The sequence below is a fragment of the Corapipo altera genome, unplaced genomic scaffold (assembly GCF_003945725.1).
Source record: "Corapipo altera isolate COAL_440 unplaced genomic scaffold, ASM394572v1 RXGC01000115.1, whole genome shotgun sequence".
NCBI classification, from domain to species: domain Eukaryota; kingdom Metazoa; phylum Chordata; class Aves; order Passeriformes; family Pipridae; genus Corapipo; species Corapipo altera.
This window is the reverse complement of record NW_020884986.1, coordinates 1,258,160-1,270,879: the sequence shown is the minus strand read 5'-3', so window position 1 is coordinate 1,270,879 and position 12,720 is coordinate 1,258,160. Positions and strand designations below refer to the sequence as shown.

General features: G+C 38.1%; 1 protein-coding gene across 7 annotated transcripts in view; it reads right to left on the bottom strand.

Moving 5' to 3' along the window:
- Nucleotides 1–624: 624 nt before the first annotated feature.
- EPHA6 (EPH receptor A6) overlaps nt 625–12,720 on the bottom strand; it is a 447,233-nt gene continuing 435,137 nt past the window's right edge. For all 7 annotated transcript variants that reach the window (XM_027666146.1, XM_027666144.1, XM_027666147.1 and 4 more), the window contains one exon: nt 625–10,938. In XM_027666146.1, the coding sequence (XP_027521947.1) occupies nt 10,824–10,938 (115 nt within the window). In that variant the 3' untranslated portion in view covers nt 625–10,823. The remainder of the gene's footprint in view (nt 10,939–12,720) is intronic.

Below are 12,720 nucleotides of genomic sequence, written 5' to 3'. Positions count from 1 at the left end.
GCATGCCTGTGATGATTTGCAATAAAAGGGTAATTATAACTTTGAACTTTTTGATGCAGGGTCTGGTTATTGTATATGGCATTCACTTCTTTGTGAATTGCTGTGTATTGCCCTGGCATTATTTACATAATACCATCAGTTTTAAAGCCGCTTCTGTCAGTGAAAGCTTTGAAAACCACTAGAGAAGGAGTTGCATGGCTCTGTGAATCACCATAAGGAGGGTGAACCAGTACTGCAGAATCTTAATAGCAAATTAAAACCCATTTAAAATTCATTCACAGTGTTTCCCAAGGAGAGAGTCCTGGGTTTTGGAACTTTTAATGTGTACAGCCTTGTCCTGATGTCTGTGAGCCATATGTGCATTTTGACAAGACGCTTATCAGGGCATAAATGTTCAGTGGTAAGCACAGAAGAGGCCTCTATGATTAAGCATTCTTTAGGTGAAAAAAAACACCATCACCTTGAAGCATCTCAAGTGTTAGAACATATTGCTGGTCCACCTTTATTAGTACACCACCCTATTTAAGCAGCTGGGTTGTTTTTTGCATGATCATGTATGACAGGCTTCACTGTGTATCATTATATTAGTAACTTAAGGCAAAACAAACACCATTAACTCAAAAATAACCACCAGTACTGTAACTTTTATTTGCTAATAAATATCTTAATAAACAGGCTTACCCCATCTGTAAGACCTGATAATGCCTCTTAGGAAATCATAGAAAAATAAAATACAATAATAATCAATAACTTGTACTTTGTACAAAAATCTCATTATGTTGCTCAGCAGGTAGTTTTGCCAAACCCCATATTCTTGCTGTAAAGAGATGGCATATGTAATGCAATTCACCTTAAAAACACTCTAATGTTGAGAGCTGAGCATTCTATTACACTATTAACTTGTAGGCATGCCAGCACATGAAAATTTACATGGAACATCATATTATTGTAGGAATAGAATAATAATTTTTAAAAAAACCAAGATAACACCAACTTTTCAGTAAATAATAACAACTTCACGTCTAATGTAAATTCCCCTTGGGACTGCAAATCAGTACAGGGAGCTTTTTATTTCACAGATATTCCTACAGTACTGTTATAAACAGGCAAAAAGGCAGAAAGAAAATGCAGTGGGAGATATATAAGAGAAGGAAAGTAATCGTGAGGAGGGAGGCAGTCCCAGGGGGAAACCAACGCCACCGGCTGTGAAATGTTCAGTCTCCCAGAACGAGCAGATCCTGTCTGTGCTGTGCAAGGCTACACGAGTTCAGAACTGATGGAGATGCAGCTCAGAGGTGCAGAACCCCCGGTACTGCAGTACCAAGGCTGCTTGGCTGTGAGATGAGTGGTGAAGACTGAGCCACAGGGAGCTGTGTTTAATCAAACAAGCCTCGGTAAGAGGAAAAGAAGCAGTGGCAAAACAAGGGGTCTTTAAAGAAAAGGTGAGTTTCAGGCTACTGGTAAGGGTATGAGATCAGTGCTGAGGCCACGGTTTGTTTGTAAAATAGTTTGCGAGTATTATCATTATACCATTGCTTTTGAAGCCATCTACCTTTAAAGTTTTGACATGGCTGCTTAAATATATAATCTAAAGTGTCTGTCATCAAATATTTATTCATATATACACATACATTGATACATTTTATGGCTATACTAGAACAGCAAACTATGAAGAGCAGTCATATTTAGTTGTGTACAATCTAATTTCACAGAAGAGACAGAGATTAAAACCCCTTTTAATGCAGATACGTTTAAAACCAACACACAGAAATAGATAGAGGCTATCCTGAGAAAGCATACCAACCACGTTATCTTCCAAGAGTAAATCAAAGCTCATTTTTGGAAGGCAGTAAAATATTTTTCTTGTATTTTTTTTTTCTATGAGTCAAAGTGGTCTGTTTTTTCTAAAAAAAGTGATGACAAAATGAAAACAGTTAATTCTAACTCAATCAGTGAATGCTACTTTTCTACAAAATAAACTATTGCCTTTCAGTAAATAGGGTTTCACATGATCCTTTAAAGATTTATTTTTTTTTTACTTGCTAAACTACACGTGCAATCCTGAGAAGTGCAGAGAAGTTACTGAAGTCAGTAGGAGTTATACTGCACCAAAGAACAAGCCCTTTTTGTGAGTCTCTGCGTTTTCAGTCACACATTGTGATGTAACTGATACCAGCAGAGAATTTTGACATTGGCCTTAACAGAAGCCAGATGGAAGGCTCTAGGTGAGAGCAACATACTCTGAATCCAGTCCCTTCACCAGAGTTAACAAAGAAACACCTTTTCCCACTTTTAATATGAAATAAACCTCTCTACCTTACTTAGAAAAGCTGGGAGAAGAAATTGCTGCAGAAGGAACGCTGATAAAAATGCTACACTGCCAGTTCAAATTAACAGTTTCTTGGGGACAGGCAGATAGGAAATCATGGCCATAAGCTTTAAAATGCCTACAGGTTTACTCGCTGGGAATCTTGGAGTAGGATGGTTTTCTTGAGATAGAGAATAAATGAAAGAATCCAATCAACAGATCCACTAAGAGGGCATTAGTTATTTTATTTGCTACTGTGCCTTTCATTAACTGGAAAAAAAATCTCAAAACTTAGACTGCAATGCACTAGGAGTATGAAGCAGCTTGTTCAAAGAGGCAAATGCTCAGCTAGGACTTCCATTGTGAGGGGGAGATCATATTGCATAATGGTTTAAGATTAGGAAAGAAGAAAGATGGACAAATCTTATTTGTTTTCTAGCTTCTGTTTGTTTGGTGTTTTGTTCTGTTTGTTATTTTATCCTGAATTTAAATCCAGAAGTCTGGGGAATTATCTGGGGGAAAAAAACCACAAACCCAAACCATTCATATAAGATACTCTATTAGATGTGGAGATAATTTTAATTACTTGTTCCAAAATCAGAGTTGACCATTCCAGATAAAACAACAGTGCAGCAACCACCTTTTGCACCTTGCAGTTTATCTTTACCATGTTGAAGGCAACCAGGGCCTATTTGATCACATCCCTGAGGTAGTGGCCTTGTCTTTTAGGCTCAGTTCACTCTCTTCTCCCCCTTTAAATGAGGCCATCCATTCCACACAAATCCGTAAAAACCTTTGATTCAAAACCTGTTTCAGTCTACTGACATCTTCTTATGGATATAACTGACTTTGGGTCATGCCCTGAAGAACCTGAAACACTTCAACAGAGAAACTGAAACTAGCAAAAAGTTCTGGCAATCCATTTGAGTGACAAGACAGCACCTGTCCTAATAAGTGCTGGTTCACCAACAGCAAATCAGCCTTGACAGTAGTGGGGTGAAGGAGAGTCTGTTTGGAGAGTTGAAGCTTACACACAGTATGTAGGACACAGGGCTTCACCCCACTGCCACAGAAGTCAGTAGCAAAGTCCCATGGATTTTGATCACAGCAAGCGTATCGCCTGTTGACACAGAAACATTTAATTCCTCACAGTTAGATCACTGTCCCAGGAACTACTCTATCAAGAAGGTTGTCAAAATCACTCAGCAGGATTTGGAAATACAGGATGTTTTAGAGCAGAACTTTCCCAAGACAAAAACGGAACTTGTGAGTTTGACATTTAGTAACTGAAATAATTTGGAACACTGGCTGCCCTTTGTCTTTTTCAGCTAATCTATTGTATATATAGAGACTGTGATGGTAAGTTTTACAGCTCAGAGCATTCAACTTCCTAAAGAAAAAAAGAATCCTATTATGCTTTTCCTTTTTGCTTCGTAATCATTTTCAAGTCAAGCTCGGCCTGAAACTCAGTTTGTAAACCACTCTTAACTGAGTAGTTCTATTCTTCACTGTTTATTTAGGTTCCTCTCAAAAAAGTCAGTATGCAACAATAAGGACAAGTATTCATGGGTTACAGAACTGCATCTGCTGGGCATTCTAATCTAAATAATGACATCTGTACCTGTTTTTTTTTGTCGTAGACTGGATCCTGGAAAATCAGCAAGTAGATTTTTTTCCTATCACTCAGAGTGTTATGCAGTGATGATATTGTGAAAATACTCCCCAGACTGTTTCAATGGGAACTTTTTCATCATCCACAACCAGAAATGAATATTTAGATTCCAAAGCAGATTTGTCCAAAATCTTATTTTTCGGATTCCAGATACAAGGTCAATTCTACACAGTCAAGGCCCCAGTCATCACATAGTTCAGAACACAGAGAGCTAGATTTCTCTTTGATTTGTGAGTTTTAAGTCCCAGGGTTTTGGCTTACCTACCATGCTCAACATACATGCTGCTGCTTAACAGTTCTTCATTGAATTTTCAGTAATGAAGAAGTACTAGTATAATATTATGGTTTATTCTCAAATTTTAACAATATCTACTCATATATCAAGAATATGTGCAGGAGATTTTGTGATGGGGTCAGTGAATATACTGGACTCCTCAAGGAAACTATATATGGTACTGAAGTTTAAAAGAATGACAAAATCTGTTCTCTCATGCTGCTCTAAAAATATTTTATAGGAATTTTGATTTGCAAGTCCTGCTCATGTATATGGTCTCATTTCATATCAGCCTTCTTATATGAAATAAGCTGCAGAAACACAGAAGTGTTTACAGATTCAGGAGTTTCTGAGCATGGCACAGCACTTAGATTATTACTGATACATGTGTGCAATCAACTACTATTCAAAGTGCTCAGATAGTTTGATATAGGTCAAAATTTTGGACAGGAAGAGAGAAGAACACGTGTGAAAACCTCAAATTACTTTGAGACTTATCTTTTTAATGTATTTTTTCCCCTGTGTCTTCAGTGTCAGAACTTGCATTTTTTATCCCGGTTTAATTTTACAGGTATGCAAAGTCAGATAATATGCTAGACTTTTGTGGAAGAGAGAGGTACTTGGGAAATCTCTTTCAGGAAATAAAGGTAAGAGATACTCATGTAGGATATTTAAAGGAACATACACACAAATAGATTTCACTGAACTGACATTACATTATTTCACATATAAAATATGGAAATATATTTTAACTCATCCATTTTTCAACCTTATGTTTTTCATCATTTTTGTTAGTTTTCCTTTCTAAAATGCAGTACATCTTTTCCTACTATATGCTGGCGTATCCTTACTCATACTCCCTTTAAAGTTTCCCTCATTTTAACCTCCAAAGTGTCTAAAAATGGCTACTTAAAAGAAAATAATTTATATACTGCTTAACCATCTTCGGTGACTTCAGCAGAGGAGCCCAAACTTTTTATAGCATGGACTACATCTTATTATAATAATAATTATTATAATAATAATGCCTTCTCTGTGTGATCACTGATTTCTACAGTAATTGGTTGTTCTCTGGAAGGGAACCAGTAGGAAGGGGTTGGGTGAGGTGGCAGTAGAAGGGTAATCTGCTTTCTGTAAGCCAGTTTGAAAATCTTTTTTTTCTGCCAGTGGAGGAAAAGAGAGGCTGTCCCTTTTCAGATAACAAGCCAAGGAAGTTTGGGAAGAGCTACACACATACAGTTCATACCATTAAACATTTTAAAAGCCAGTGGAGCTGATCAACCCCATTATTGTTCTTGGTAATAGGTAATTAATTTGTAGGTTTGAAAAACCTCAGACATGATGATATACGTTATATTTACAGTTCTTTATGTACATATAGACAAATGTTTTATAACCCTAATGTGTTTGCCTTATCCAGGTTCATAATCTGAGGAACTATATACAACCATAGCACTGATGGATGAGCAGTGTGCACCACTAAATACAGTATTTGATGGTAGAAGATGTGTGTGAGCTGTAACTACCTGCACCTCTCTTATACAACTCTTTTGTGGTTTTGTTAGAGCTCCTTGGCACAACATGGACAGTTCTTCCCTTTTTACTTTATTGTAGACTTCAGGGATTCTTTTTTCCTTTTCAGTACTGATTCATTTGTCTCCCCAGGAGATTTCAAGATCATTGTCCTACTAAGAATTAGCCCAGCCCAACATGTCTTTCCCTCACTCTCAAAAAAAAAAAGAGTACTATTATAAAAAAGAAAAAAAAAATTATCTTTGCCATTTATTCAAGGAAGATCAATTACAACTGGTAAACAAGGGTATTCTGGAAGAAAACTATTTAACAGAATACAGTGCTCTTCAACCATGTGCAAATACCACAACTATCACTATTTGTAGTACTTTCCCTAGAAGATGCAATGGAAGACAGACTTTTTATTATGACCATAACTAAAGATGTGTTGGACTGGATTAGAAGCGAGTTCTCTGTGCTGATCCAGTCCCATGGGGTCATTCTGACATGGAAATTGCTGAGATTAATAGAGTATCAGTGGGCACCTTCACAGTCCCAGCTACTGCACATGGTAAATCTCAACTGCACCTGGATAAAGGGTGTCTGTATATTACTTATGACCCACCTCTGGATCCTGTAGGAATCTGAACTGGAAAAGAAATTATTGAAGCCCATGTTAGGCTCATTATGTAAAAAAAATGGCAAATGGATAGTCAGTCTTAAATGATGTAAAAATCAAAGTACTGCAGTCTATGAGTTCTGTGCCAGAATAATCCAACTAACACCTAGCACAATTTTGGAGAAGAATGTTTGTCCAGAGCAACTAATTTATTTGAATTAGTTGTTGAGTGCACTGATTGAAATTAAAGGATTGCCTTATGCTGAAAAGTCTTGGCTGATGTCCTAAAGCATAGCATGTGTCTAAGCTTTTTTTGGACAGACACTGGATTTATGTTGCTGGGAAACAAAAAGGATAACTTTTGTTTAAAAAAAAAATTAAGTTACATCACCCAATTCTCTTCCTTTCACCTCATGACATCCTATTGCTTCTCAGTAATTCCAGTGTGGAAACACCTCATGACTAAAATCTACTAAACCTTCTGCTATGATTTGTTCAATTTTAACATCAGCATTACGAACAAGCTCCTCTCTTTTTCACAGGTTCAGCATGAGGACTGGATACAATTATGGCATGAGATTCATCTGACTGAGCACAGATGGCTGGATATGAGCTATCACTGAATGCAGAGAAACAGGTGCTTCTTTAGCACAGTTCATCTAACCCAGAAGTAGATAGTTTTATTAATAGATAGATAGATAGATAGAATTTTCAGATGACTCACATCTTACAGGAGCCCACTTCGCTGATTAAAAGGGAGCCTTGGGTGACCAGCTCAAATGCAGACCTCCAAAATTAGGTCAGAAGGATTCCTCCCAGGAGGTCTCAGGCCTCTGACTGACAAGTGGGGGTAGTAAGGATGACTGATATGATTTCCAGGTTAGATGGCCACCCCACTTGGCTGCATGTCCAGGTGGGTTGTCAGTCAGCTTTGGAAGCACTGGGATTGGCCACACGATGGAAAGGGATGAGGTGCACGTACCAGCCAAGAGACACTGCCCTGGTCCTGCTCAGCAGTCAAGGCCCTCACTTAAGCTGTCTTGGAGGCTTAAGTGATACACAAGTATCACTGGGTGGTAATAGTGCCCATAGATGATTTTATTCTAGATCAATGAAATCAGAGCGGTGAGAAAAATCTACACGTGAATATTACTTATAAATAACTTAGAATTGTGTCTTTATGATGCCCACATTTTAATGCCTTTTTTGTTGTTGCTTGCATATCACACATGCTTTATTTTGTGAACTTTCAATGGCTGCTTTTAGTCATGAAGCACTCAGTAATGTGGACCAGATTCTCAGAAACAGCCTACTAAATTTGCTTAAATTTGTGAAATTTAAACTCCAATTGCATACTGCAATATGCAGGATAATTAGAGCTAATTTTCACCTGAAGAAAGTGTCCACTGTAACAAAGAAAGCTAGTCTAATTTCACATATACATTTGTGGCCTGCACAGAATTAAGCTCACATTTGAAAAATAACACCTGTTAGGTTTTTTGTTTGTTTTTAAATGAAAAAATAGGAAAGAAACCCCAAACCAAGAGTAGACTTGGACTCAGCACAAGAGCAAATAAAATATTTCCAAAATGAAGAAAATGTAAATTTGATCAAGATAACTATTATAGAAGTGCCATACTGCACCACGACAACAACAGAAAAACAAACTGTATAAACTCACAAAATCCTGGATTTACAATGTTATTAATAAATGTCCTCACTCAAAGAATCCCTTGTTCTTTCCTTTCTGGTTACCCAAACACTGGTTATATAAAAAATATATCTGATTAATAAATGTTTTAATATTGTTATATTTTTTCTATTGAAAATATATTTTCAGTAGTGTGATAAATTTAGAAATATATTTTCATGAAATATATCCAGGTTGTGTGCATGTAACAATGTCATTCTGCCAATCCTCACTACCAGGAATGAAAAATCTTGCAAAAGACAATCTGAAAGTGCACATACATGGTTTGGATCAGTTATGGATGGTTTTGAAACCCCATTAACAAATAGCAGACTCGTACCTCATCAGTAATGTATTTAATCGTGGGAGAGGCTTCTTCCACACATGTTCCATTGTTGGCCCATGGAAGCAATGGCAAGCAAAATGGATAATTAAATGATAAAGGAAAATCAGCTTTCAAATTACTCTGGGCTTCAGGTAAGTATGATTTTCTTTCCATAAGAGAACCTTTACCAAAAAATTATTCAGATGTGGAATTGGGGTGGAATTTTTCGAGTGACAGTCACAGGAAAGAACAGACACTTTTTTCCCCCCACTGAAGGCCTGTGATCCTACAAAACACACATGCTTGTGCAGTCCTACTGAGTTAAGGGGGTCTGCTCATGCTGCCAAAATTACCTTTGTAGCTAGAACAGGACTGGAGCTGCCCTGCTTTCAACAAGCTCATCCAATTGGCTTTGTGGAACACCCTAGTGAATCCTGATCTTTGTGAAACTTGTTCCTCAGTTAAATCTGCCTTTTTATTTTTTTTTAAATGAAAGAAAGGAAAGTTTACTTAGTGCACTGTTGTTATCTCTTCTAAATTGATGCAGTTATTCCAACATAAAGTGACAACAGCGAATCAGGCCTAGTGTGTCTTACTCTGTGATCTGGTTGGAAGCATTATCTTTTTTGAGTTGCTTTCTGATTTTTGTTCTTTGCCACTGATACGCAATGGCAGCCTTTTCCAAGAGTTAGGAAATACATTTACAAGCTGCAAATTAAGCGGTAAATATCGTTATGATTACATAAAGTAGTCAGCTCATTTTGATATACACACATATTATACTAATTACCCAAGATGCACGTTTCAACAGAAGAGTTGTAAGGCTCGAGTATACTGGAATGCCACATAACTCAAAAATATCCTCCAAACCACGTATAAGTCAACAAAAAGCATCTGCAGCCAGGTTACATGTGACATGCATTGTAGATCTGTGTGTGGTTTCACAGCACACAGACATGCGGTCGTTCCCCTGTTCCCAGTAGTGCATATCCCATGCAAAAATTTGGAAGTGTAGCCCAGCACGTCCATGTGAGTTGTCTGAATAAAACATGAAAGCTGTAAGTCTTAAGAGAGGTACAAATGTTATGTCAGGCCTTTGCAGACGTTTTCTTGCATGTAAATATGGCTATTGAAGGGTTCTAAAGGTAATTATCATGGATGTCCTTTAGATATTTGTACTAAATGAAGATCCAGCCTGCAGTGACCAGAGCTCCATTTCAGCAGAATCTGCTTTTTCACTTCTAAAAGCAGTCAGAAGCAGAGTCAAGGCAACATGTTGCCACACTGCTGTCCTACATCTCCTTTCCTGCCCATGTACAAGATAACTGAATCCTGCAGCGTGTAACTTCCAGCATCAGCGGGTGGTTGTACCGCTGCCCTCAACTGGAGGAGGACACGGCTGGCCTGCTCCCACGGGAATAACCACATCACCCCACTGATGGCTGGCCCTCTAAGGTCTGCTACTGCTGGTGGGAATTAAGCCCAAGTCCAAGCAGCAGAGACCTGCATTTCTGGAACAGAAAGCTTTCTGAAGTCTATGTGGCCACAATGCAGCTGACAACCGTGTTTTACATGTGGTCATGGAAATGTTACAATCAGCTTTCCGGTGAATATTTGCCATGTAGTAGAAGCAAATGCTGAGTATTACATTAAAAAAAAAATAACAACGAAGGATGGTGAGGAATCCCAGGGATGAACATGTTTTCCAACCTAATCATAAAAATTTAAAGCATAAAAAGTGTCGAGTGCTGAAGTAATTAAAAACCAAGGACCTTCCTTAAGATTTCAAACAGATTACTCTCATTATCCTTCCAATTATTCACACAATGAAAACCCGCTACATAAAATCATCAGTCGTTTCTGCAAACAATAGTAATATTTTGAGGCACCATCTTACCAGCTTTCAAACTATTATAAAGTAATATAATGATAGGACCCATACATTTGGATTTAATTAAGAGATAAAATAAATATTTATGTTAAACTTCTTTTTGATTGCACATTTGGTATTGGAAGTTACATGGTCACAGAACATGAAATAAGTCAAATACTTTTTTGATCTACCAGCAAACTCTAAATACATCGATAAAGAAGCCACACCAGGCCAAATAGATTACTACTTTCAAGTAAGTTCATGAAAGTTTCCCAAATACTGTTATACAAAGTTACACATCCATGCTGAGTTACTCATCAATGTGTAGCAAGAGTCTTGCAGTAGGCCAGGATTTTATCGGCAGATAACTGGTGGAGGAGCTGTGCAGTGTGATTAAAAACTCCGGTTTGGAAGCATTATCATTGAAGTACTTGTATAGTCTGAACAGAAGACTGCAGTCCTCGAAGTTGGGAAGAGCAGAAGGAAAGAATGAGAATATTTTTCCATTTTAGAAATGCTGAGGCACAAAACACAGTTGGTTCTAGTACTTTCATACATGAAATCCTTTCTCCTGTATGTGCATCATGTGTAACCGCAAAGTCTGTAAACTGCTGACTATTCGTCTCTGGTGTCCAATGAGTACAACTCCAATTCTTCTAATGTCACTGCAAGATAGAAAGTTTCATCTTGGATGCAAGTATAGTAAAGCCTGTTGTACATAAAAGAAATAAATGTATGATGAACTGTTCTTTTTTTACCTTCCTGACTGGGTCATATAAGAAAGCTGCAAATGTTCAAGTTTTCTCGACCTGCCAATTTCAATTTTTTAAAGACAGTCATTTAAGAAAAAGAATCTAATAATAAAAAATTGCAGTTAGAACACTGGGGCTTTTGTGATAGTAGCCGTCAAGTAATGTTTCTAAGTCTTGAGGAATAACCTGGGAGGTGGGTTCTAATAGCCCACTTTTAGTAATGTTGTAGTAGCAAATGTTTCCTACTCGTATTTGCAAAACATTGGGGCTGATACACTCACTATTGCAGTCCTAGGACAGACAGAGGTTGTGCTTCTGACGTTTGGAGAATGGTAGTGAGAGATGGTCTAAAGTCAAAACAGCAGTGAATCTTCCAGCCTGACCCAGATTTCCCTCCCAGTTTCCCTTCATCTCATCTAGACCTGTGCCCCAGAGCAGGGAGCTCACCCACAGAGCTTTGTCAGGAATGAAGTCAAGAACCCTCAGAGTTCACCACAATCCACTAGTTTAGTTGTTCTATAAACATCCCCAGCTGCAAGATGCTGAGAAAAGACCACAGAGGTGATGAAGGCAGGAAACTTCAGATACGCCTTGTCAGTTGTGCAAATCCCACACTGTGACATACACAGACAGTGCTTGTTTAGATATCCTAAATGTTTGGGCATACAGCTGGTAAAGGAGCTCATGGGGTGAGGCATGACCTTTGTGAGCTTCAGATTTTCAGTTCAAGACACCTGCCTCTGTATCCTCCAGACGAAGACCCAGTGGATAACTGGCAACTATTATGTACTTAGGCTTAATGTCCACGCGGGGGATGATACACAACACTTGAGGTCAGCAGGGGCTGGGCAAAAATACTGAGAATCTGAGAAGCTAAAAGCAGTCAGCTAAAAGAATAAAGCTTTGCGGTGGAGAGTAGTATTAGAAATGCAAGACTAATGCTTAGCACTTATCAAGGAAGGCCTGATAAAGCACAGAAAGAAGACAGCAGGTCTTGGGTAATGGAGGTTATTTGAAGAAAGGAGGGATCTTTCAAGAGATTGAAGTAGTATCTAAAGAAAGTAGAAAGGATGATAACCCTAGATTATCTGTAAAAGCACAGTAAGGCAGGCTAAAAGAGAACTTCAGGAACAAACAGAAAAAAACCCCAACAAATGAAGTAATACCAAAAATAAAAATCATAATAAATATTTTTGCAGACTCACTGGGTACCAGAAAGTTTGTAGAATCTAATGATGATTTGAGTATAAAAGAGCTCTGAAAGACTGGCCACTGTTGGAAGACTAAACCATTTATTTGTGTTGGCATTCACACTAGAAAAAATTGAAGTGACTCCTCTGTCAGATCCTTTCTGGGGGACTTGCCAGAGTATCTGTCTGAAGTTGAGGAGAGGTTGTAGGACAACTTGAAAAACAAGCAACAACCCACCTCCAAAACGAGACTATATTTAGCCAAGAGTTCTAAAAGATGGAATAGTGGAACAAGGATGAAATAGTGGAATCACTAACAGGGATGTGAGAGCAGGAGTTTATCAGCTGTGTTCCACAAGCTTAAAAATTTCTTGGTGCCTGAGACATGGAGTGTGGTGCCAGACAAAGTGTTTCCAGGGAAGATCTGTGGAGCCACAGACCTGCGAGTCTGCACTGATGACAGGGCATAACAGAAACTACAGTAAAGCATGGAATTATTGGATGC